The sequence below is a fragment of the Phialemonium atrogriseum genome (assembly GCF_030411735.1).
Source record: "Phialemonium atrogriseum strain 8032-3 unplaced genomic scaffold QBC33scaffold_26, whole genome shotgun sequence".
Taxonomy (NCBI): Eukaryota; Fungi; Ascomycota; class Sordariomycetes; order Cephalothecales; family Cephalothecaceae; genus Phialemonium; species Phialemonium atrogriseum.
The window spans coordinates 391,314-411,604 of record NW_026848163.1 but is presented as its reverse complement, the minus strand read 5'-3'; the positions used below and the strand labels follow the sequence as shown (position 1 = coordinate 411,604).

General features: G+C 54.8%; 7 protein-coding genes across 7 annotated transcripts; 3 read left to right on the top strand and 4 right to left on the bottom strand.

The window, feature by feature from the left end:
• Positions 1–275: 275 nt before the first annotated feature.
• Positions 276–3,507, bottom strand: QBC33DRAFT_478600 (uncharacterized protein). Its single transcript, XM_060425293.1, has 3 exons — positions 2,631–3,507; positions 1,899–2,557; positions 276–1,834 (listed from the first exon to the last, which is right to left on the bottom strand). Exons 1-3 carry the CDS (start codon positions 3,123–3,125, stop codon positions 763–765), a joined length of 2,226 nt encoding a protein of 741 aa, XP_060280389.1. The 5' UTR covers positions 3,126–3,507; the 3' UTR covers positions 276–762.
• On the bottom strand, positions 3,489–8,598 carry QBC33DRAFT_548279 (uncharacterized protein). Its single transcript, XM_060428827.1, has 3 exons — positions 8,120–8,598; positions 4,847–7,976; positions 3,489–4,766 (listed from the first exon to the last, which is right to left on the bottom strand). Exons 1-3 carry the CDS (start codon positions 8,456–8,458, stop codon positions 3,739–3,741), a joined length of 4,497 nt encoding a protein of 1,498 aa, XP_060280388.1. The 5' UTR covers positions 8,459–8,598; the 3' UTR covers positions 3,489–3,738.
• Positions 8,599–10,245: 1,647 nt separating this feature from the next.
• On the top strand, positions 10,246–12,173 carry QBC33DRAFT_572854 (uncharacterized protein; the record flags this gene model as incomplete). The annotated part of the gene is made up of 3 exons (XM_060430672.1): positions 10,246–10,317; positions 10,588–10,934; positions 11,141–12,173. 3 exons carry the CDS (start codon positions 10,246–10,248, stop codon positions 12,171–12,173), a joined length of 1,452 nt encoding a protein of 483 aa, XP_060280387.1.
• Positions 12,174–12,364: 191 nt separating this feature from the next.
• Positions 12,365–14,251, bottom strand: QBC33DRAFT_613367 (S-adenosyl-L-methionine-dependent methyltransferase; the record flags this gene model as incomplete). Its single annotated transcript, XM_060432532.1, has 9 exons — positions 13,901–14,251; positions 13,669–13,814; positions 13,563–13,604; positions 13,435–13,501; positions 13,342–13,369; positions 13,257–13,269; positions 13,111–13,200; positions 12,713–13,055; positions 12,365–12,598 (listed from the first exon to the last, which is right to left on the bottom strand). Exons 1-9 carry the CDS (start codon positions 14,084–14,086, stop codon positions 12,365–12,367), a joined length of 1,149 nt encoding a protein of 382 aa, XP_060280386.1. The 5' UTR covers positions 14,087–14,251.
• Positions 14,252–14,659: 408 nt separating this feature from the next.
• On the bottom strand, positions 14,660–16,444 carry QBC33DRAFT_548271 (uncharacterized protein). Its single transcript, XM_060428826.1, has 4 exons — positions 16,102–16,444; positions 15,590–16,034; positions 15,031–15,499; positions 14,660–14,972 (listed from the first exon to the last, which is right to left on the bottom strand). Exons 1-4 carry the CDS (start codon positions 16,359–16,361, stop codon positions 14,929–14,931), a joined length of 1,218 nt encoding a protein of 405 aa, XP_060280385.1. The 5' UTR covers positions 16,362–16,444; the 3' UTR covers positions 14,660–14,928.
• A 724-nt stretch (positions 16,445–17,168) lies between these two features.
• Positions 17,169–18,159, top strand: QBC33DRAFT_548270 (uncharacterized protein). The gene is made up of 2 exons (XM_060428825.1): positions 17,169–17,389; positions 17,474–18,159. Exons 1-2 carry the CDS (start codon positions 17,222–17,224, stop codon positions 18,050–18,052), a joined length of 747 nt encoding a protein of 248 aa, XP_060280384.1. The 5' UTR covers positions 17,169–17,221; the 3' UTR covers positions 18,053–18,159.
• Positions 18,160–18,454: 295 nt separating this feature from the next.
• Positions 18,455–20,171, top strand: QBC33DRAFT_548266 (glucan endo-1,3-beta-glucosidase eglC). Its single transcript, XM_060428824.1, has one exon. The coding sequence runs from the start codon at positions 18,749–18,751 to the stop codon at positions 19,949–19,951; it is 1,203 nt and encodes a 400-aa protein (XP_060280383.1). The 5' UTR covers positions 18,455–18,748; the 3' UTR covers positions 19,952–20,171.
• Positions 20,172–20,291: the final 120 nt, after the last annotated feature.

Genomic DNA, 20,291 nt, shown 5'->3' with positions numbered 1-20,291 from the left:
CCTACATATCCTAACATAATGGATGATGAGGTGGAAATGCAAGCGTTTAGAGAGATACGAGGGGGACGGAATGGAACGTTTAGTTAGACACGTATGGTATACGCATGTGCGATCATTTCGCCAAGAGATCCTATCAAATTAGGTACATGGACAAAACATTGCGCCCGTCCCATGCCCTCGGCCGACCAGTAGTGGATCGTAACACCAATAATAAACACCGATAACTCAAAGCTGATGATTTACAAACAGGGGAAAAGCTGGCAGGAGGCAGGTTTCCTGTGTCTAGTTCCCGACTAAACTTGTCCATCCTTCCAAAAATCGAGCGAGAAATGGACTTTTGGGGCTCCGGCTGGCTCCTTGCGGTAGGAGTATGTACAAAACTGCAGCGTAACCACATCGGTGGACATCTTCGAGGGCACCGGCTGGCTCCTTGCGGTAGGAGTATGTACAAAACTGCAGCGTAACCACATCGGTGGACATCTTCGAGGGCAAGTTGGACTACCCTCCAGTCCTGCCCTCGCCGATTGCCGCCCACGCCGTTGCCATCGCCATTCCGTCGTAGTCGCGGGTTTTTTTCATGCTCCAACTCTCTAAAGATTTTTGGCAGCCCAGAACCCCTACCCGAATAGCCAATTGCACCTGCCCGCAAAGACAAACTCTACTTGCAAGTAGGTAATCAAGCCATGTTATGAAATAGCCAAGTAAGGCAAGTTGGATAAAGGCCAAGTCAAGTGACCCGACTGTCAGACCCTGGCGAGCAGCTCAGAAGAAGGACGAAGAATCGATCCCAGAAAAGATGCCATCCCACTGAAACCCCTCCAGGTCCGCCCACCCCTCCAAGATCTGCGCCAGCTCGTCAGAATACGCCATCCGCTCATTCCCACCAGGCGACCGACCCGCCATATCGACGGCGCCATCGCCGCGATCATCACGCAACCGCGCCGCAGCAGCAGCGTCGTTGCCCCCGTCGACCTCGTCACTCCCCCCAGGCGACCGCGGCAGCGGACCCCGCCGGCGGAGCCCGGGCGGAAGCGGCAACCCGTGCTTCCGGAGAACCAGGGTCAGCGACTCGAGCAGGTCGGCGGCGGTGCGAGACCGGCCCACCGCCGCGGCGTCTCCGAGGATTCGGATCGCGTCGGCGACTTCACTACCACCACTGACACCGACACCGATACTACTAGCGCTGCCGCCAGCACACGCGTCCGCCAGCAGGGCGATGGTGGCGACGAAGACGCCGTACAGGATGCCCGGGAAGCGCAGCCGGGTGGGCACGAAGGGGTGGTCCTCGCGCTCGAGGCGCGTCTCGGTGCGGATGATGAGCCGGGCGGCGTCGAGGCAGGCGTCGCGGGAGCGGGCGTGGGCGGGGTCCGGGTCAGTGTCGGAGGAGGGCTGCCGGCCGCGGGCGAGGTGGGGGAGGTGCAGCTTGCAGCGGTGGGTGTGGACGAGGGAGTTGAGCATGTAGGCCTGGATTATGATGCCGTGGGCGCGCGGGGAGCGGTCGTGGTTGGGCTCGTCAGTCTCCAGGTTGAAGAAGGGGGGGATGTCGGCCATGAACCGCTCGAGTTCGCCGTCAATAGCCATGATGTCGCCGTGACCCCAACCGTGCCTGCCTAGGAGGTGGTTGCGGTCGACAATGCTGCGGGTGAGCTCGGCGAGACGGATCCTTTGCAAGGAATAGGACATATCTGTCGGGTGAGATATCGGCTTCTCGACAATATTGGCCCCATCGGACAGGTCTTCGTCATTGATATTGCGAGGTTTATTGACTACCATATGGTGGGGATTACTCTGATAGATGCCTTCGGTTGGACCGCTAGATCTCGCAGCCAGAAACCTGTTTGAAGGTAATGTTAGAACCAGTCTAACCTTAGGTTCATTCAAAAGGTAAGGATACATACCAATCGGTGGCAACCAAATACCACCACACTCTCCGACCAATCTCGGCCCGAACCGTGTCTGCCGTGCCCGTATTGCTCGGATGGTCGCAGCGGTGGAGACCCAACTCGCGGCCTATCAGGAGAGCGGAGTATATCAAGGAGCGGTACCGCAGCGAAATCCCCTCAATATTGCAGACGACGAAGGAGAGAATGATGACACCCTGGAGTAGCTCTAGTGACAGGCAAGTTGAACGTTGGGCTGCGTCGAACACGTCCTGGGTCGCCCTGACCCAGAAGGGTGCCTGGCTGTTTGCTTCGGCCGAGGATGAAAATGGCTTGTGTCCGCAGTCTTGGTCATGGTCGGTCCAGGTGTAGGTTGCGCTCGCGAGTATGGCAAGAAGCAGCATCAAGTGGCCGGGCTCGACGCGGTCCTGGGCAGTCAATCGCACGTAGATTTTGTCGATAAATGCCGGCAATGAGGGAAGGTGGACGACGTGATGGATGTAGCTGACGTTGTTTATATACTTGCCCTGCAGGATCTTGGCCTCTTGGTACTGCGGAAGCCACACACACCTGGTTGGTTCCGCACCTGGGGTGAGCTGGCTGATGTAACTGGGCGCCTTGGGAAGATCATGAATGGGGCCGATCTTGAAGACAATGGTATCAGGAAAGGTCCGGTCCTGTCGAATTAGCCCTTGAGAGTTAGCCAAAAATACAGCTCAACAACACAGATTGACACGCCATTCGACGTACGTGGGAACTTTGCCCAATAGACACCCGCTCAAGCCAAGCAACGTCGTCGCTCAAGTGCTGCAAGCGCGGCGAGCTGTCGGGGCGCTTGTCGGAGGGCGACGGGGTGGCCGGAGGTGGCACACGAGGGACAATCAGTAGATCCTCTGCCGGCCCCTCGCTGGGGGCATTCTCAACGCGGCTTTGAGTTGCCTGCTGCTGTGTTACGAGCTGCTCCAGTCGGTGGAGGCGCTCGAGCATGTCAGCCTGCACTGCATCCCGGTCTGAGGCGGTGGAAGGCGCAGGAGTGGCAGCAGCGACAACGGCAGGAGCAACAGGGTCGGTGGCAGGATCGAGACGACAGGCAATACCGCGAGATAGACAGTTGGAGCAGGGTAGGGTTCTGCTGCATCGGAGCTTGCGAGACCTGCAGAATTGGCAAGAGACGGGACGCTGGCGAGAGGTGCGAGGGGTGCGAGGATGGATGCCCCTGGCTTGCAGGCCCCGTTCCTTTGGCATAGCCAAGACAGGCAAGAATGGCAGTGTGGGTGATAAGATTTAATATGGAAGACGTCGGGTAGCCGTGGAGTTTCCGTGGGTAAGTCAGTGAGAGCGGCAAGCAGGCGGATTATGTGTGAACGGTATCGAGGATGATGTTGTTTGCCAGTTCCGCGGAGTTTCCGCGGGGGGTTGTTTCCGCGGGCAGGGGCATTTGGCTAGCCGTCGCTGTCACTATTGCTAAAGCACTCTTGCTGTGGCCGTCTCTGTTAATGTTGACATCGCCATTGCCGTCATAGAAGGTCACTTGTTCCGTGGCTAGCAGCTGATTAGGTATCGGCCATCATCGGCACCGACCTTCGAGAATTCGAGAACCCGAGTCTTCCGCATTATTAGACCACCGATGCGTCGCAATTAGCGTACATGCGTATAAGTAGCATCATACCGCCCCACCCTGGCTCTTATTTCGCAAAGCCCCGACAGATACCACGACACTACACGGCTAGAGTTGGGATACAAGGTGGTGTGGTGTGATTAGAGAGGACTGGCGGTAGATGATAATGAATCGAGCTTGCAGATTAACAACCCCCCCCAAGCATGCCGTCCAAAAGTCAGACCACATTCTTTTCAATTCTTAAGCCATCGCGTTTAGGATACCCAGACAAGGCTTGCAAACTCGAAAACGGCCCGGCACCCCCGATGCCTGCCCGTCAATCATCGCGGTGCATTGGGAATCCAAGATCGCACCGCAGCACCGACAGTGGTGTCTCCGACGGAAGACAGTGAATGGCGCCCCGCAAATAAAACATTCTTTGCAGGTCTCGTCAGCCATCCAGAACTCCCGGCCGAGAACCGGAAGCCTCATCTTGCTAAGCCTAGGGTCAATTATCTCGTCGTCGTCCTCCTCCGTGTCTCCCTTGTCGACGGCGGTATTCGCAGGATCAGCAAGGCCAACTCCGGAGATTGGCGACGTTGGTGTGTCGTCAATCGGAAGAGGGATGAAGTCGAAACCGCCTGCGTGTCTAAGCCTGGCAAAGAGGGTATCCATCCCGCGACGGATGGCGATAGAGCGCGGTCTCCACGTGCCAGGGATCGTCCGAGACCAGGCGTTGCGTGGAACTCTCAAGCCAAAGTTGAGAAAAGCTACAAGGTAGTCATGCTCTTGAGCACTATCGATGAGTCGAGAGATTTGAGTGAATACGGCTCCAAACTCGAACCCTTCTCGCAATAGCGAGTAGACTATATATAACTGCTTCGCCACCTGGCGTGGGTCTTTGGTCCTGGAGTTGCTTGTTTCAGGGGCCGCACAGGCGATTTTGAATAATCTCGTGACAGGTTCTTGCTGGTCCTTGCAATGGAGAGAGCCGAATTTTAGAATTCGATCAAAGGCTTCGATATCGAGGGCCCCTACCGCGGCTTCGGCTTCTTTGTGTCTCTCCAAGGGGCTCTTGCGATAGTGCTGCAGTATAGCCTCCTTATCACCGCCCGCAAGACAATATTGATCTGCTAGTCGCCCCGATCTGTCGGTAACATTCGGATCTGCACCAAAGCGCAGGAGTGTTCGGAGGATCCAGAGAGGCGGAGGATCAGAGGTTTCGTCGATTTCCCTGCAGGCGATGATCAACGGCGGATCTCGATACCGATGGGAGTTATCTAGCAAGTCTAGTGACAGAACCATCAGTCATTTGTGAGTATGTGTGGCCTGGTTTTTGGCAATATAATTAGTGGCCGGGCACACCAACCTTTGGCTGCTATCGTTGCGTTGACGTCCGCTCCTAGCTCCAGGAGCTTCTCCAAACATTCCATATTCGGTCCCGGGGAACGCAAGCTGGGACACAGCTCCATAAACAAAAACAATGCCTCGGTCAGGTCTCGTCTTGGGATTTGGTTACCCTCTGAGGACAGCTGAAGCATTGCAGTGGCATTTTCTACCAACCCTGCTCCTAAAGCCAGGACCAATGGACTTGTCTCTGCACTCTCGCTCGCCAATCTCGCTCCGGATTCGATCAGTAACTGCAGTATTTCGACCGCCCGATGGCAGGTTGCAAGGTATTGTACCGGTGACCGATCATTGACGTATGCCCAGTTCGGGTCTGCGCCAGCTTCTAGAAGAACCTTGGCAAAGTCCAGATCATCTCCTGAGTCATATCCGTCGACTGCTGCCGACTGTAGTGGACGACCCCAGGACATATAATCTTCCCACGTTACAACAATAAGTGCCAAGGGAGACATGGTCATTGGCCGCAATACGTCGAGATCGGCGAGAGCGTAGGTAGGCAAATTCAGACGCAACAAATCTCTATTCCATGATATGTTGGCGTTTGCGCCATGCTCCAACAGCAGTTTGAGGCCGGACAGGTTTCCGGTTACCAGAGCATGCAAGATGGCGCTCCCCGGTCCCGACGAGTTTAGTGAGCAGTCTGGATCGGCACCAGCTCGAAGTAGAACTTTGATCCATTCGAGTCGGTCGTAGCGACCAAGGTCGGGTAAGCGAAAACACATGTCCAGCGGTGTTCTGCCGCACTGGCCACTTGATGTGTCGACGCATGGAATCCTCGGATCTGCACCATGGGATATCATCTTTTCCACGATACCTAGGCGTTCTTCGTGCGCGACCTCTGCGAGACATAGCATCGTCTGCGCAACAATGTCTCCAAGCAGTTCCCCAGCTATTTTGACAGATTGCGGCCAGCCTGCAATAAACCTGGCAACCGATGAAATCATCGAGGGCTGTATTGGCTGAAATGCAATGAGACAGCGGAAGATCTCCAAATGCCGTTCACGAATGGCCCATGACAGAGCATCAGCGTGGTCGCCGGGTTTCCATGGCAATTCCAGGGAAGATTGGGCTTTGTTGAGGAGCCTCTTTAGCATTGATTGAAATCGCGGCAGCTCCTCCTCCACGAGAAATTCTTTGCTATGGGAAAGCCAGTTCTCGCGGGCATAGGCGAGGAACGCTCGCACGTCTGGGTCTGATTTGGTCTTCCTAGTGCTGCTACATTGCTGGATCAGCTGGACGATGTCGATATCGCGGTATTCGTGTCCCGCTGGGCGGAGCCACTTGGCTACGTTGACGACGGCGCCGAGAATCGGATCACCCCTGATGGCTTCCTGTTCAACCACAGATGATACGCTTGCCGACACATGATCCATGCCCACGACGGCGTCACCGCCTCTGGTCAGCTGAGTCTCAAATGCGTCGTAACTGAGATATGTGACACAGATGTAGCCCATCTTCATCTCCGCAGTAGTCGGTGAGAAACGAAAGACGCCGGTTCCACGAGTTGTTTTAGCCTCTGGGGGAGTTGACAGATATTTCAGCGCACTTGAGTGTATGTAGTTCACAGTCAAGTCCTCTTCATCCACCTCAAGCAGGCCTCCACCAGAGAGGTAAACGAGGCTATGGGCATCATAGGGGAACGTCGATTCGTCCCATTTGACGTTTCCTGGCTCCACGTTCAAGGCAACACGGAACTCGTCGAGAGTCAGTGGCCTTCGAGCGGATCCGACAATCTCGAAGACGCGACTCCCGTACCGGTTATCCACAATCCCGCAGAGGGCCCGATCGAACGCTTGGGGAAGGTCGGCTGGGAGATCTTCAAGCATATCACGGACGTCGGCGTCGCAGAGAATGCGTTGCCCCCCGTAACGCGGGAACAGAGCTTCGATCTGGAGGATAACCCAGAGGTACATGCCGTTAGCATTGGAGAACAGAAACTGCTTGATCGCTTTCGAAAGAGCGGGATTGAGAGGCCGCAGGGCCTGCCTTCGATCAATCTCATGATCGATATAAGTCTCGAGTTCCTCGTATCGACCCGCGCTAGTCATTGAGATCTTGTGCTGAACTTCAAAATGGGCACTGACGATGCCGCTGGTTATCGACTCGGTCCGGGTGGAAAAGCAGAGGTGCAACCGGCAAGACCGTAGCAATTTCGATATGGCGACCACGACTTCTTCCACATCCTGCGCCGAGCACTCATCGAGAGCGTCAAGCACAACGCAGTAACTGCGGTCTCGGGGTAAAATAGAAACGACAAAGTCAACCAACCCATCCATGTCAAGATCGGAAATATCACCCGGTGTTTTCGCTGCGAGGATCTCGGCAACACTGGGTTCGACGACGAGCAGCTTGACGAACTGATACGCGAGACTGCCGACTATATGCCGCGATTCGAGTGACTTGGCGTTCCCGAAATTGCAGAAGAAGCAAGCTGTAACCGGCTTTCCCTCCGTGGGAGAACTGGTGGTGGCATCCTGTGACGAGGTAGTGGCGAAGATGTTGGCCAAGAGGACCGTCTTCCCACTGCCTAGGCTCCCTGTCACGTGGAGCACGCTGGATTCAGAACTTTTGGCCCAAGTCTGATAAGTGTCGGTACTGAAGACCCAGGGGCTCGTTCCTTTCTTTCTTTCACGGCGCCAAATGACGTCAAACTCTTGTTGATGAGGCGAGATGTAGGTCTGAAGCCTGAAGAGTCTTTCGTCGATCTCGCGCTTCCTCGCCTGGGATCCAGTAAAGAGTGAAAGTGTGTAGTTAGTGGCCACAATCTCTCGCTCGGAGCGAAGTTGAGTCTTTGTTGTTAAATAGTTGGCCCGATCCTGGATGATGGAGCTCCAGGTAGCCAGGTCGGCCTCGAAGGTCTGAAATTCCTTGCTGAACGACACAGCTAACTGTGCGAAAAAGGGCTTCTTCGTGTATAGGACAATTCCTCGACAGAAGTTCACGATGACTATCAGATACTCGCACAGGGATTGCTGTAGCTGTTGGCAGTTGGGGAAGAGAAAGACAAGGTCCTGTTTGATCGAGGATGACCGCCCGAGCCGCATGAAAAGCTCTGACACTTTCTCGAAGTATGACAGGTATCCCATAGCAAGCTGATTGATAATAGAGCTGTTAGCATGGCTCCGCCGGGGAAACGCGCATATGCCGTGACCATGCAAACGCCGCCGTTCCGTCACCACGCCGTCCATCTTTCACGTTGGAAACGCTTACAAAAAGACAAAGAAGCCAGACTAACCTCCAGCGACATCCTCACAGCAGCCCAAACACCGCTGGCGATCATGTTCTGCGCGCCACCCACAAGCACGTCGCCTACGGTCGAGAACAGCTGGATGCGCTCCAAGATGCCTACAAGCCGCGTTCCATGCGGCTGCCACGATCTGTGGAGACGAGCACCATCGCGATTGATCTCCTCAGTCAGACGGATGACTTCGGTCGGAGAAGGTGGCGAGTTCGTCTGGAGCGTCTTGAATGTTGCTCGTCGGGTGCTGTCGAGGCAGGCTCCAAACTCCGAGACGGCCTGCGCCAGCCTGATTTCCGGCTTCAGCTTCCCCGCTTGCACTATCGCCCGCTCCATGGCCGACGCTGCGACCACGTGCGGATGGTGTTAGTCGGCCGAACACGCTGGTGTACACGCACTACACGCACCAGCCTGCGGCTGCCAGGTGATGGCGAAATGGAAGAGGACGAGGGAGGTCGCGCCTTATTAATGTTCCACGAACTTCTAGTAGTAGAGTAGGTCTCCCCCGGTTTCTACGCATAGTGGCGCTGTGGCTGAGACTTGGTGACGGTCAATGATTCGTCCATCCTTGTGGCGGAGCAGCGTGCATCCATGGATCCATGCTTGCACTTGGTTGGTGGTTGCGTGGCACTTTCTAGCCAATGGTTGTGCCTGTCACTACCTATCCTGATGGCGGACGCCTCCGACATCCACGCCAACTACGTTCTGCGAGCAGGTTGGTGTCGTGGTAGAGGCTTTGGGTAAAGGTGAGAGAATAGCGATATCCCCTTTTTGTGGCAACTTGCTGCATCTAGGTCAAGTCCACTCCCCCTTGATAGGTTAGAGATGGACCGACGAGGGAGGACTTTTGTCTCGGCTGATTTCTGGTGGGTTTGGGATTCAAGATCGGGGAGGTAGCGGTGTTGCATGGGTGTCTGAGGTTTTGCACTTGGCGGTTTGGTTTCTTAGGTCCGAGGTGATGTTATCCACAGGGCATGCCAACCAGCTCGTCGTCGAACGGCGCTCTCCCTGTTTTCTTTTCAGTAGTTCAATCAAGGCATACTACATTGCGCCGTGGTCGAAAGATCTGCAGGTGTAACAGTACTTTGACACGCTTTCATGTATCCCTCCCGCTGGAGAGGGTTATTGGGTGGTGGTCTAAATAGGTGTCGGTTGCGTGACAGGGGTATAAGCCATGTAAGATCCCCATGTGTGGCCCCTCCAGCATTACTGGCGGATTCCACATCGGGTTGATCATGCAGACGGCGAGAGCAGACGTGAGTGTCTAGTACACGATCTGCAGCTTGAGGAAGCAGATGAAGCTGTAGTAGATTAGGGGGATGCTGCCTTAGAAGTCGAGCATTAAGCCTAGGAAGAAGCTTGCTTGGCTGTGGCTTATAAAGATGTGGAACTGCTGGGAAGGTTAGCAGGTTAGACTAGTTTGGCCCAGTTAGGTCCATGGTGATGTTGATGGAAATTAACTGGCAGAGAAGACGAAGCACACGGCGACGCTGAGGAAGTAGATGCAGCAGACGACAACCTTGGCTGGACGGTTGCAACGGCGTATCGTGGGGGAATCTCGGCGTTAAAGACATAGATCGGGATGGAGAAGAAGATGAGAGCCCCAATAACGTGTGAAAATATGTTTACTGGCGGGGAAAAGGTCAGCGCTGCATGCATTCGATGCATAGAAAGACGTACCTGTCTCGTTGTGCAAATAGGTCCAACTACGTAAACAGTATCGGATCGAGGGCGTGGCTTTCCTAGAGAGCCGCACGGAGAACGGGCCGGTGTTAGAGTCTTGTTCCACCAAGCTTCAACAGGTGGGCTGTCGGCCTGACAAGGGGCTCTGACGAACCTATATCCCGTCTCGATAAAATGATTACTCTCCCTGGTTGATGGACGCTTGTTAGCGAACCGATACAAAGTGTTACTCCTCGGTCTGCCGCTTACTGCTGCCACGGAGCTAGTGGTAGGTGCCATGGTCAGTATCTACCTCTCTTGGGGATAGGAATGAATATCACTCTCGAAGGTCTCGCCATAAATATAATAGCAATGTCGGTGTCTCACGGGGGCCGGCGGAGCCTCCAGTGCCCGTAGAGGAGACCTCCGCCACCGTCGTCACTTCCGCAGATGACCGTCCCATGGCGGCTGGCACCCTGCGCGGCTTCGACATCGCTTCGCCATTTGCAGCCGTTCGTGTGCCGGCCATGTGGGTGACTGCGTGCTGGGGTGTTGTGGTGGGTGGCAAAATAGTTGTCGGTCCGGAGCCCTGCGTTTGGAGACTTCGGCCCATCCGTCCCGAGAGGTTGCCAATCCTGTGGCGCGTGTGCCAGGACTATTCCGTCTTTCTTCTTTCTCCCCTTAATCCTCTAACCATGGAAACTACTCCCGCTTCCGTCTTTCGTTCCGATTCCAGCTCCGTCTCCAGCTCCAGCTCCAGCTCCAGCTCCTCTCTTATTGGGGGAAAAACGGTCGCACAATAGGTTTCCGAGATCAAAGCCGGCAATCTTCCCAAACAGACCGCGGCAAAGCCCCCACAAAGCTTCAAGGACGGGGTCGTGCAAGCGCGCGTCCACCACGATCGTGACCGTTTCATCGCCTCCATCCACGATGAGGACATCTGCCGTCTCGCAGCGTCGCATCACAACGGCGACACCTGCACATTCTTCAAGCCACCGATTCGCGGGAGCTACAACATTTGCTACTTCGTCCAGTTCCCCTCAGCCAGCATCGAGGGAGATGGCGACAGGTGGGTGGTCCGCGTGCCTCTGGCTCCATGCCTGGCATTTGGGGGAAAGAGCAAGCTCGAGAGCGAGGTCGCCACAATGCAGTAAGAGTGTTTTTATATTCCCCTTCGGCGGTGCAATTGTGCTTGCGATCCGACCGACGGCACCCACGAAACTAACGTCTCCTTCTCGGCTTGCCCTAGGCTGGTAGCTGAGAAGACGACCATCCCGATCCCTAAGATCCATGCATATGCCTTGGGTAACTGCCCTGAGCCATTTCCCTCGTTTCTCATTCTTGACTCGTCGAAAGCCAGAAGTTGAGCTGTGCCGACGTCAAGAAGCTGTCAGACGAAAAGCGCACATGCCTCTACACCTCCCTTGCGGAGATATATATGCAGCTTAGGCGGCTTGAATTCCCCTCGATTGGGTGTCTGAGGCGAGGCCCAGATGGCTTCCGGGTCAGCAAGAGGATCGCCACCATTGACCTTAACATGCAAGAGCTGGAGGGTCTAGCTCCATCTGAGATCCAAGACTCATACTGCGGTCCTGGTGAGACCCTTACCTCAGCCAACGACTACGTTGCAATACTATTGCAGATTGCAGACAATGTCTTTTCCAGGAGTCGCGGCACTGTCTCGGAAAAAGAGGAGGGCGAGGACCATCTCTACCATCTGGACATGTTCCGCCAGCATGCCGAGCGTTGGGTTGATCACAGCTTTGACCGTGGGCCCTTTGTCCTAGTCCACGGAGACCTTGAAATCTTCAATCTCCTCCTAGGCGACGATATGAACATTGTCTCGGTTCTAGATTGGGAGTGGAGTCGCGTGGTGCCTCTCCAATTCTTCAAACCACCCCTGTGGCTTAACGCCACCCCAATAGAGGACCTGTCCTATGGCTACAGGTATAGGGGCTACCTTGAGTGCTTCGACGAGTTCCTGGCCGTCCTGCGTATCCGAGAGCGCGAAATATATGGGCGTGATCTCTTGGCCGACGAGTGGGATAAGGCGAAACAGAAGAGCGGGTTCATGGTCGCCAATGCTTTGGAATGCTGGACCGCCATGGACTGGTTCGCAAGTCGATACCTCAACCTGAGACTCTACGGTGGAAAAGAGGACCTTCCAGAGCGGATCAGGGTCTTCATTCAAGATGATCCTGCTCGTAGTGCCTTGATCAAGAGGAAGGTTCTCGAATGGGCTTCTTACACGGCCGAGTTGGAGCACCTAGACGCACCCACCAACCACTCCAAAGACCACGACGTTGCACCAGATGACAAGGGACTGTCGTCTGCTTCTGCTTCCCAAGGCTTTCTTGCGTCCCATCCTTGTAGACATCTCCATGCGTAGCCTCTATATGCGGACCTGGAAGTCGGGAAGTTTGATCAGGCCTTCTGGAAAGGGAAATCAGGTCTTGTAAAGTACCGAGGGCAGCAACAGGACGCACCCTCGCAACACTCCAACATAGACGATAAAAACAACGGGGAGAATGTATGTCCAATTCGTCCAACGGTTGATTAATAGGATGATGCAACGCGTGACTATTCTGGCTTCCTACCCCACACAGCTTTTTGTCGATAGTAAGCATGTTTCTTGCCCGAACGCATCTCCCGTCGCAGCTGGGCCGCATAGACCTGGAGCTCCTCCTTCGACCAACCCACCATGACGCTCGCCATGAAAAGAACTCGGCCCTCAATGTCCTGCTCGAGGGCAGCCTGTACATACCGCCCCATCTCCTTCAGCTTGGGGTCCTTGGACCAGCCGCCAATAGGGTTCTATGATTTGATTAGCTTTGTTGCTCTCAACTTCCAGATGAAAGAAAAAAAGAAAATATTTAAAGGGGAGATAGAGAGGCGCATTGCAGAATCAGCTCTAGCAACTAGACTTACCTTGAAGTTCCACTCCTCAATGTCGACAAAGCCAGCTTCCTCCATAGCCTGCCTCTGAACGCCCTCCTCGACAACAAGAAAGGTCCGGCCCAGCTTGATGCCCCCCTCGACGAAGAACTTGCCCCACTGGTTCATAGCACTCTTTTCATCAACAGTGCCGTCATCGCTCTCCATATAGCATGACGCCTCGCAGCTCTCAAGGTAGCCGCCGGGCTCGAGGGTCTTGTAGGCCTCTTTAAAGAGGGCAGTCCAGTCTGCCACACTACCAACAAGCCACCGCATGTGGATGTAGTCGGCTGTCTCTGGCCTGAAGGTCCAGGGCATTGTGCAGTCTTCGATCTCACTAGGCGGAGATCAGACTTGAGGAAGAGATGAGATAGAAGGGGGGGCTCACTTACAACGTTAGGTTTGGCGGCACCCAGCTTGGTTGAATGGGCGATATGTCAGTACCAATTACTGTAGTATTGGGGTACTCGTCGGCAAAGTCGCTACAAGCACCGTCAGCTTTTTTTGTGAAATTCCAAAGTAAAGTAGAATGACCTACATAGCCCAGATTCCTGCAGAGCAGAGTAAATTAGCAAAACAATTAATGCTCTTTGCTAAATCTTAACCTTCGTGTCTGCACTCACCTGTCCCAGTTCCAATGTCGATTGCATTCTGCAATCCGGGAATCAGCTTGCATTTAAAGAATAGTGTGAGATAGTTTAGAAGAAGGGGAATACCTTGATATCTTTCTTCAATGGCGCCAAATGAAGCTTGCCGTCTGTTGAGAGCGTTAAGGAATGATGGCTAATTAGTCGCAGTATTAGTACATAATTCCTCCCCTCCTGTGCCTTCTCATTATACTTACATGATATCCATTGCCTCGTTTTGCGGCCCGTCATTAGAGGCCCTTCAGTCTAGAGTCAGCCCTCAACATAATGCTTGGGGACCGGATCCAACAAGGGGGAAGCTACCAGTATTGGGCATTGCCCCTGTCGCTGTGATAAGTCCTGCCGTGGATTGTCCTATAATTGAGAATGGTAGAGGTGATTGAGGCAGTCGAGCTTGCCGCATCGTCTCCCAAGGCAGAGTCAGCGTCGTTGTCGTCAAATGGATTCTCCTGGAAATAACATGGTTTAGCACAGTCAAAGGCAGTTGGGTATCGTCAAGTGGAAGAAATGATGGGAAGGGAGGGGCCTTGCTCACTTCTGCGATCTGTGCCCAGTGTTGAGGACCGAGGATGCCCGTTGTAGTTGCTGGATTAGACTGCTCATGGTTGTCCACAGCTGCTGTGTCTGGGGTTCTCTCAGGCGAAGTCCCGGGATTATTATCGCCAGTCACAGTCTCCCGCGCAGTCTCTCCCGCACTCTCGAGTTTGGCCTGGTCAGTCATGGTGAACGGGAAACGCGTGAGAGGGGACAGGTCTTGCGATTGCACCTCGGATGGGACTCCTAGGAGAGGTTCTGGCGTCCTCTTTAACTCTGTTAGTGGGCTTCATTATTTCTTGCCAAGGTATTGACACGCAACCGTAGAGCGTCTTATTAGTGGGGTGGTGGGGGTTCAACGGCCCGGCGCGACTGCAACATCTGGCAGTCCCGGCTCCCCGGGGCAGCATGATTGGCGGGCCATGCCCTGTTAGCGGCTTAGTAGTGAGGATGCGCTGTCCAAGTCAAGCTGTGTCCGCACCCACGAATAATCGATACTACGCTACCAGCACAAAATCGGCGTACGAATTGCCCGACACGTCCAGGCACGCGTCCATCCTTCTGCGATATATGACAGATTGACAGGATAGACGGCCTTCACAAACCACTCCGGGCGGCTTGCGCGGGTAGTGACGGCAGCGATGTGGGTAAGGAGCTTGGCCGAAGCAAGTTTGCCAGACCTGTCCAACGACAACCCTGCAAGGGCAGATAGGCACATAAGTACGAGCCTCTGCGTCCTTTCAAAAGACAAAAAAAGTATGCATGTATCAACAATGGTGGTATATTCGATGTAGTTCAAACCCACATGACGAGTATCAACCTGGCGATCCGGGTGTCACCTCCTTAGAGTAAGAACCCCATAAGTCTATAGTATACGATAATTATTAAGTGACCTAGCGTGGAAGTCTTAGGTTGCCGCACCAAACCTAATCCTAACAACACATGTACCGGGACCCTAGCAGGTCGAGGAGTGTTACCTGCCGGGGACTTAGATGTGCATCTTGCGCCACGATACACTCATCGCAGTCCTCAGGAGCGAGGCTCACATACCGTAATAAACGGCGAAATAACACCTGCAATGGTCAGTACTTTACCGATCCTTAGGGTCTAACTCGTGCCAGGCCAACTTACTGCTCAAGAACAATCTCCCCGTCTTCGCGTCATGCACCGCCGTCGTCGTACCAGGCAAGACCTCGCCATTCGCATCCTCCAGGATCTTCTCCCACGAGTGGCGGCCGTCATCTCCCTTCCGGATGCGCAGCACGGTGGACGGCGGCCTGGCATTGAAGGGGTCAAAAAAGGCCTTGAAGATCTCGATCCCCTTCGGGAACACAGCGGCGTAGATGTCTCCGTCGGCATCGACGGAGAGGTTATCGAGGCCGTAGTCGATGGAGATGTCCTCGATCTTCTCGAGCCCGTTGTCTTCCTTGATGCGGAATACCTGCACGCCGCCCATTGCCGAGCTCGGGACGTAGACGAGCCCGCCGTGCTGACATAGGCCGTTGGGGAACTTGTGGTCCTTTGAGACGCGGTTGCAGCCCTTGCCAAGTGAGCAGAAGACAACGTCTCCGCTGCCTAATAGGGCGCCTATATGAGATTTCTGAAGGCAGGAAAGGCCGCACGTCAGCTCTGGAATCGACGCTTCTTCCCGAAATGCCCCTTGGAGAAAGATAAGTAGAGATGAACGTACTAGTCCAACTTTGTTCGAACCGTGATCGTTCGTCATGTAGAATTCCTTGCTGCTGCTGACCACAGCAATGTTGTTCGGCGTGGTGATGGCCCCGTCCGCCCACGTATGGAAATGGTTCATTTCCTCTGCCTCGGAACTGCGGACCTCAAACAGCTCAATGGTAGCGTTGCCTCCCACGGCGGACTGATCCGGGAATGGCATGCCAGTATCTGGATCAAGCGAGGGGCGATTGTTAACGAGCAGCAGCTCAACCCTGTCTTCGCCTTCTACATGGACATCGATGCCAGTAAGGCCAACAAGGTCGAGCAGTCCGTCGCCAGCGGTGCCGGTATATCCTGGTGTCTGCAGAGCACGATACTTGAATGAGTTGCCCGAGGGTGAGTCAATGTGGAGGGCGACGATGGCATCTCTCTGAGAACGGCCTGTCAGGTTGAACTTGTGGTTGCTGGCGGAATATGTCAGCACGGCTCTAGTCGTAGGCACGGGTCACAGCTGCATATTGCAGGCCTTACTTGGGCAGCCAGTGGTTCCTAGCAATCGAGTCTGAGCACGCCAGATACAGCACACGCGTCTTCTCCGACAGCCACATATCCTCACATGCCTGCAGTCGCGGGTCGTGAATGCGGCGGCACTCATAAGGGAAGTCGGACAGCAGCTGTATATGCTTCCCGAAGCCGAAGCCGAGCCAGACCAGGTCCTTCAGGAGGACTTGGAAGGCAATGGCCAGCAAGACGACGACGGATAGGCCAATCTTGAGCAGCAGACCGGCCATGGCTTCAAATCAATGATGAGAAATTCGGGAATGAAGTTGAGATTGCGAAACACGAGGAAGGATTCGGAGGATTCGGCCAGGATGAATGCAACTTTGGATTAGGTAAGGATCCGAAGGCATGCACACTGCCCCATTCTTCTTGTGTTTACGGATTAATGGGTGCCTATCAATTACAGCATATTGTGTTGGGGGTTCCACTTGCGCAGTTGCACTCCCCCGGGGCCCCTCCTGCCAGCCAACTCAGGTAAATGCAACCAAAGGTAATTAAAACAGGGTGAAGTAAGTCAGCTTCAGTCCTCCTGTTAATCAGAGCGATAAGCTATATCAGGAGTGAGGGTTTGCTTGTCTCAAACCAAACCAAAATCATACAACCGAGGCTTGCTTTCGGTTCGATTTTCATCAAAATCAAGTGCGATATTGGGACCAACTTACCATTCAAATCTTGCAAAAACATGTTCAATAACATGTCAAACAGCTACTCTACGACTGAAACTTATGTTTATATCAATTGCCGATTCTAACAGTAGTAGACTCCCTCCGACAACGGATGCCTGGCTGTCAGGTTCGAGAGTGCATAATATAACCAGCCGCAGTGTTGAATACCCGTCGAATGGACAAAATGTCCGCCCAGCTTGGGAATGGCGTTTGGGAATATTGTTTGTGAGAAGAGGGAGAAACACGATAATAGGATGTTGGTTGTTGGTAGGCAGCACTGCAGTCGTCTGCAGCGCTACCTCAGTCTGGCCCCCTATTGGTCCCAAATATCCGTACTAGGCAGCATTCCACGACCGCTCAAGTCGCCCCAGGTCAATAAACCTTGGCTGCGAGCTTTGGAGGTGCCGTTTCTCGACGACCAGCCGATGATAGGGCCGCCTGGCTGCACAGGTAGGGACTTGCAGACACTGCGACATCGACGCTTCGCCCTCGATCCAGCCACCCTAGTGTTCAAAGAAAGGATTGATGGCGGGCTTGACGGCTACGTCTGGAAGGTCTATTTTGGGGACGCGGGACCCTTTGCTTTGAAGGTGGTGAGTGAATTGCCCGCGCCGATAACTGGGAATTACATTCCTCCGCAAGATCGCCTTCACTCATCGCTCAACCGTCTTCTCCAGTTCTGGGACGCAGCCCCGCCCGAATTCTATCATTACTACGCGCCACAGCAGGAGTGCCACAACGCCGCCGTCCTCCAGAAGATGGCGGCAGCCGTGGCGTCTGGGCCGGTTCTGATTTACAACGCCCCGGAAACCAAGGAAGACGCCCTGAGCAATTTCTACCCATATTCCGACGAGAGCCGCCTGGCACAGAAGTCTGTAGAGAATCTTGAGACTATGGATGGGACTAGGCTTATATCGTCGATCCTACGCATGGTGCAGTGCCACGGCTGGCTGAGGCTCAGTGGCAGCGTGTTCCCAACACTTCCTCTGAGCCTGAGGCCGCCGTCTATGAAGGTCGGCAAGATCCAGAGGTCGATGTCATCCAGAAAGGAGTACATTGCGCTTGTCTACGAGCTGGTCGAAGATGGCGAGAACCTGCCGGCTGCTGTGGAGGAGGTGGCAGATTTCTTGTGGTGTGCCGGCTTCAGTCACACGCTTTCGCCTGCGGCACGGAATTGGAAGATCGGAGTGCTGGTGATCTGGGAGATATCGTCCACGCTGGCAGTTTTTGGTGGAAGCAACCGCTCTACGGAATGAGAACGGCAGACAGGATATTGTTAAAGTGATACCATACCTAGTCAGCCTCACATTGGCCAACCATGCGCAACAATTCTGACGCAGAGGGTGTGAATTGCACCTGTTCCGCCGCCCTGAGTGAAAGGACTTGGAGAAAGGTGACAAAAATGAATGAGGAAAGTGACGATGCAGAGGATGGTTTTGTGACGGACTCATGGTTTGGTGACGGATTCATAGCTGGAATGCTATAAAGGGGTTGGGTAAGTGAATTATGCGTCTAGCTCGTCAGTGGGTGGAGACCATCACCATATTCTAGCCCACACGTGATTACCCCTGTCAGTGAACAACCCCCTCGTATCCCGCACGTGCCACGGCGCGCTCCTACCAGGGGCCTCCCTAATTTCGCGAACTCTCCAACCATCCGTCATTCCTCGTCCCCAACGTCCACCTTTAAAACCTCACGTTTTCCTGGTTTGTCCTCCCTGGACTCCGACATTCTTTAAACCTGCCATTCCTTCTGCCCCGTGGCAATCTATTACATTACCACATTCCTTTCTTTTAAAACACACTCGTTACCATCAGCCTCCCACAGGCGTGCCACAACTTTCTGCAGTGATCTCGCCGTTGTTTGCCGATTACGAAGACGGCAGCGACTTTCCCCGCAAGGTACACATTTTCCTCGTTCAACTTGGAATCCGTTATAGTCAACCATCAACCATGCGTCCCTCATCAGCTCTAGCCGCGAGCGCCCTCGCCGTCGGCGTATCTGCCCAAAATTACCTGGGCTTCAACTCGGGATCAACAAAGGCGGATCGGTCCGCCAAGTTCAAGTCCGACTTCAAGGCCGAGTTCGTCACGGCACAGGGCCTGGAAGGCGCGCCGGGCACATTCAACGCCGTGCGACTGTACACCAACATCCAGGCATACTCGAAGGATGACCCGATCGAGGCTTTCGAGGCGGCCATCGAGACCAACACGTCGGTGCTCCTCGGCGTGTGGGCGTCGGGCACGGACAACATCGACAATGAGATCAGCGCGCTGAAGAAGGCGGTGAAGCAGTACGGCAAGGACTTGACCAACCTCGTCATTGGCATCTCCATCGGCAGCGAGGACCTGTACCGCGTCTCGGCGACGGGCGTAGCGAACAAGGCCGGCGTGGGCAACTCGCCCGACGCCCTGGTCGGCTTCATCGGCGACTTCCGCAAGTCCTTCGCCGACACCGCCCTCGCCAAGATCCCCGTCGGTCACGTCGACACGTGGGACGTCTGGCCCAACGCGACCAACAAGCCCGTGCTCGACGCCGTCGACTTCGTCGGCGTGGACGAGTACCCCTACTACGAGAACGGCAAGGGCAACAGCATCAAGAACGCCGGCACGCTCTTCGACCGCGCCTACGACGCCACCGTGGCGGCCGTCGGCGGCAAGCCCGTCTGGGTCACCGAGACGGGCTGGCCGTACGTCGGCCCCGACTGGGACGAGGCCGTCGCCAGCGTCGAGAACGCAAAGTACTACTGGGACGAGGTCGGCTGCCGCAAGCTGTTCGGCAAGACCCCCACCTTCTGGTACAACCTCCGCGACTCCAACCCCGACAACGAGATGAAGTTTGCCATCACCAAGAACCTCTCCACCAAGCCCCTGTTCAACCTGACCTGCCCGACCACCTTTGACACACCCTCGGCGACCGCATCTTCGCCTTCCAGCACCGCTAGCGCGACGGGAGGTTCTGGTTCCGCAGGATCCGGCTCTGGCTCTGGCTCTGGCTCTGGCTCTGGCTCTGGTTCCGGATCAGGCTCCGGCTCCGGCACCACCTCCAGCCCATCCGCAACCCCGAGCTCCGAGGCTGGTTCGGGCGCCCGGATGTTCTCGGCAGCCACTTATGGCGGTCTGGCCCTCCTCGCCGGGTTCGTCGCTCTGTTGTAAATCATCGGGAAGGTGCATCATGGGGTAGTTAATTACCCGCATTGGCTGGTCATAGCATATCTGTTCTCGCTCTCGAGATCTGGGTTTTTTGGTATCATATGGGGATAGACTAAGGATAGACTGAAGGAAATAGGCATTGATTGCTTCACCACATGCTGGCTCGAAATATTACTGCTCCGTTGTATTCGCTGTCTTGCCCAGCTAGTCCTTACGCGTGTGACCATTATGCACGGATTGTCCCCTGCCCCGGCTCCCGACTGCTGCCCGTTCCCGTGATCCAAATGGTTTCTGTGCTAGGGCCTTGGAGGGACAGGCAGGCAAACTGCACCGCCGCGGGTGC

Bases quoted from the DNA above. Each gene is read 5' to 3' on its own strand.
- QBC33DRAFT_548270 (XM_060428825.1), top strand. From the start codon at position 17,222: ATGATAGGGCCGCCTGGCTGCACAGGTAGGGACTTGCAGACACTGCGA. The intron at 17,390-17,473 runs GTGAGTGAATTG...CGTCTTCTCCAG, and splicing joins GACCCTTTGCTTTGAAGGTG to TTCTGGGACGCAGCCCCGCC.
- QBC33DRAFT_548266 (XM_060428824.1), top strand. From the start codon at position 18,749: ATGCGTCCCTCATCAGCTCTAGCCGCGAGCGCCCTCGCCGTCGGCGTA.
- QBC33DRAFT_478600 (XM_060425293.1), bottom strand. From the start codon at position 3,125: ATGCCAAAGGAACGGGGCCTGCAAGCCAGGGGCATCCATCCTCGCACC. The intron at 2,558-2,630 runs GTACGTCGAATG...CTAATTCGACAG, and splicing joins CTATTGGGCAAAGTTCCCAC to GACCGGACCTTTCCTGATAC. The intron at 1,835-1,898 runs GTATGTATCCTT...ACCTTCAAACAG, and splicing joins TATTTGGTTGCCACCGATTG to GTTTCTGGCTGCGAGATCTA.
- QBC33DRAFT_548271 (XM_060428826.1), bottom strand. From the start codon at position 16,361: ATGGCCGGTCTGCTGCTCAAGATTGGCCTATCCGTCGTCGTCTTGCTG. The intron at 15,500-15,589 runs GTACGTTCATCT...TCCTGCCTTCAG, and splicing joins GTTCGAACAAAGTTGGACTA to AAATCTCATATAGGCGCCCT. The intron at 14,973-15,030 runs GTAAGTTGGCCT...TGACCATTGCAG, and splicing joins GGGGAGATTGTTCTTGAGCA to GTGTTATTTCGCCGTTTATT.
- QBC33DRAFT_548279 (XM_060428827.1), bottom strand. From the start codon at position 8,458: ATGGAGCGGGCGATAGTGCAAGCGGGGAAGCTGAAGCCGGAAATCAGG. The intron at 7,977-8,119 runs GTTAGTCTGGCT...ATTATCAATCAG, and splicing joins CTGTGAGGATGTCGCTGGAG to CTTGCTATGGGATACCTGTC. The intron at 4,767-4,846 runs GTTGGTGTGCCC...TTCTGTCACTAG, and splicing joins CGCAACGATAGCAGCCAAAG to ACTTGCTAGATAACTCCCAT.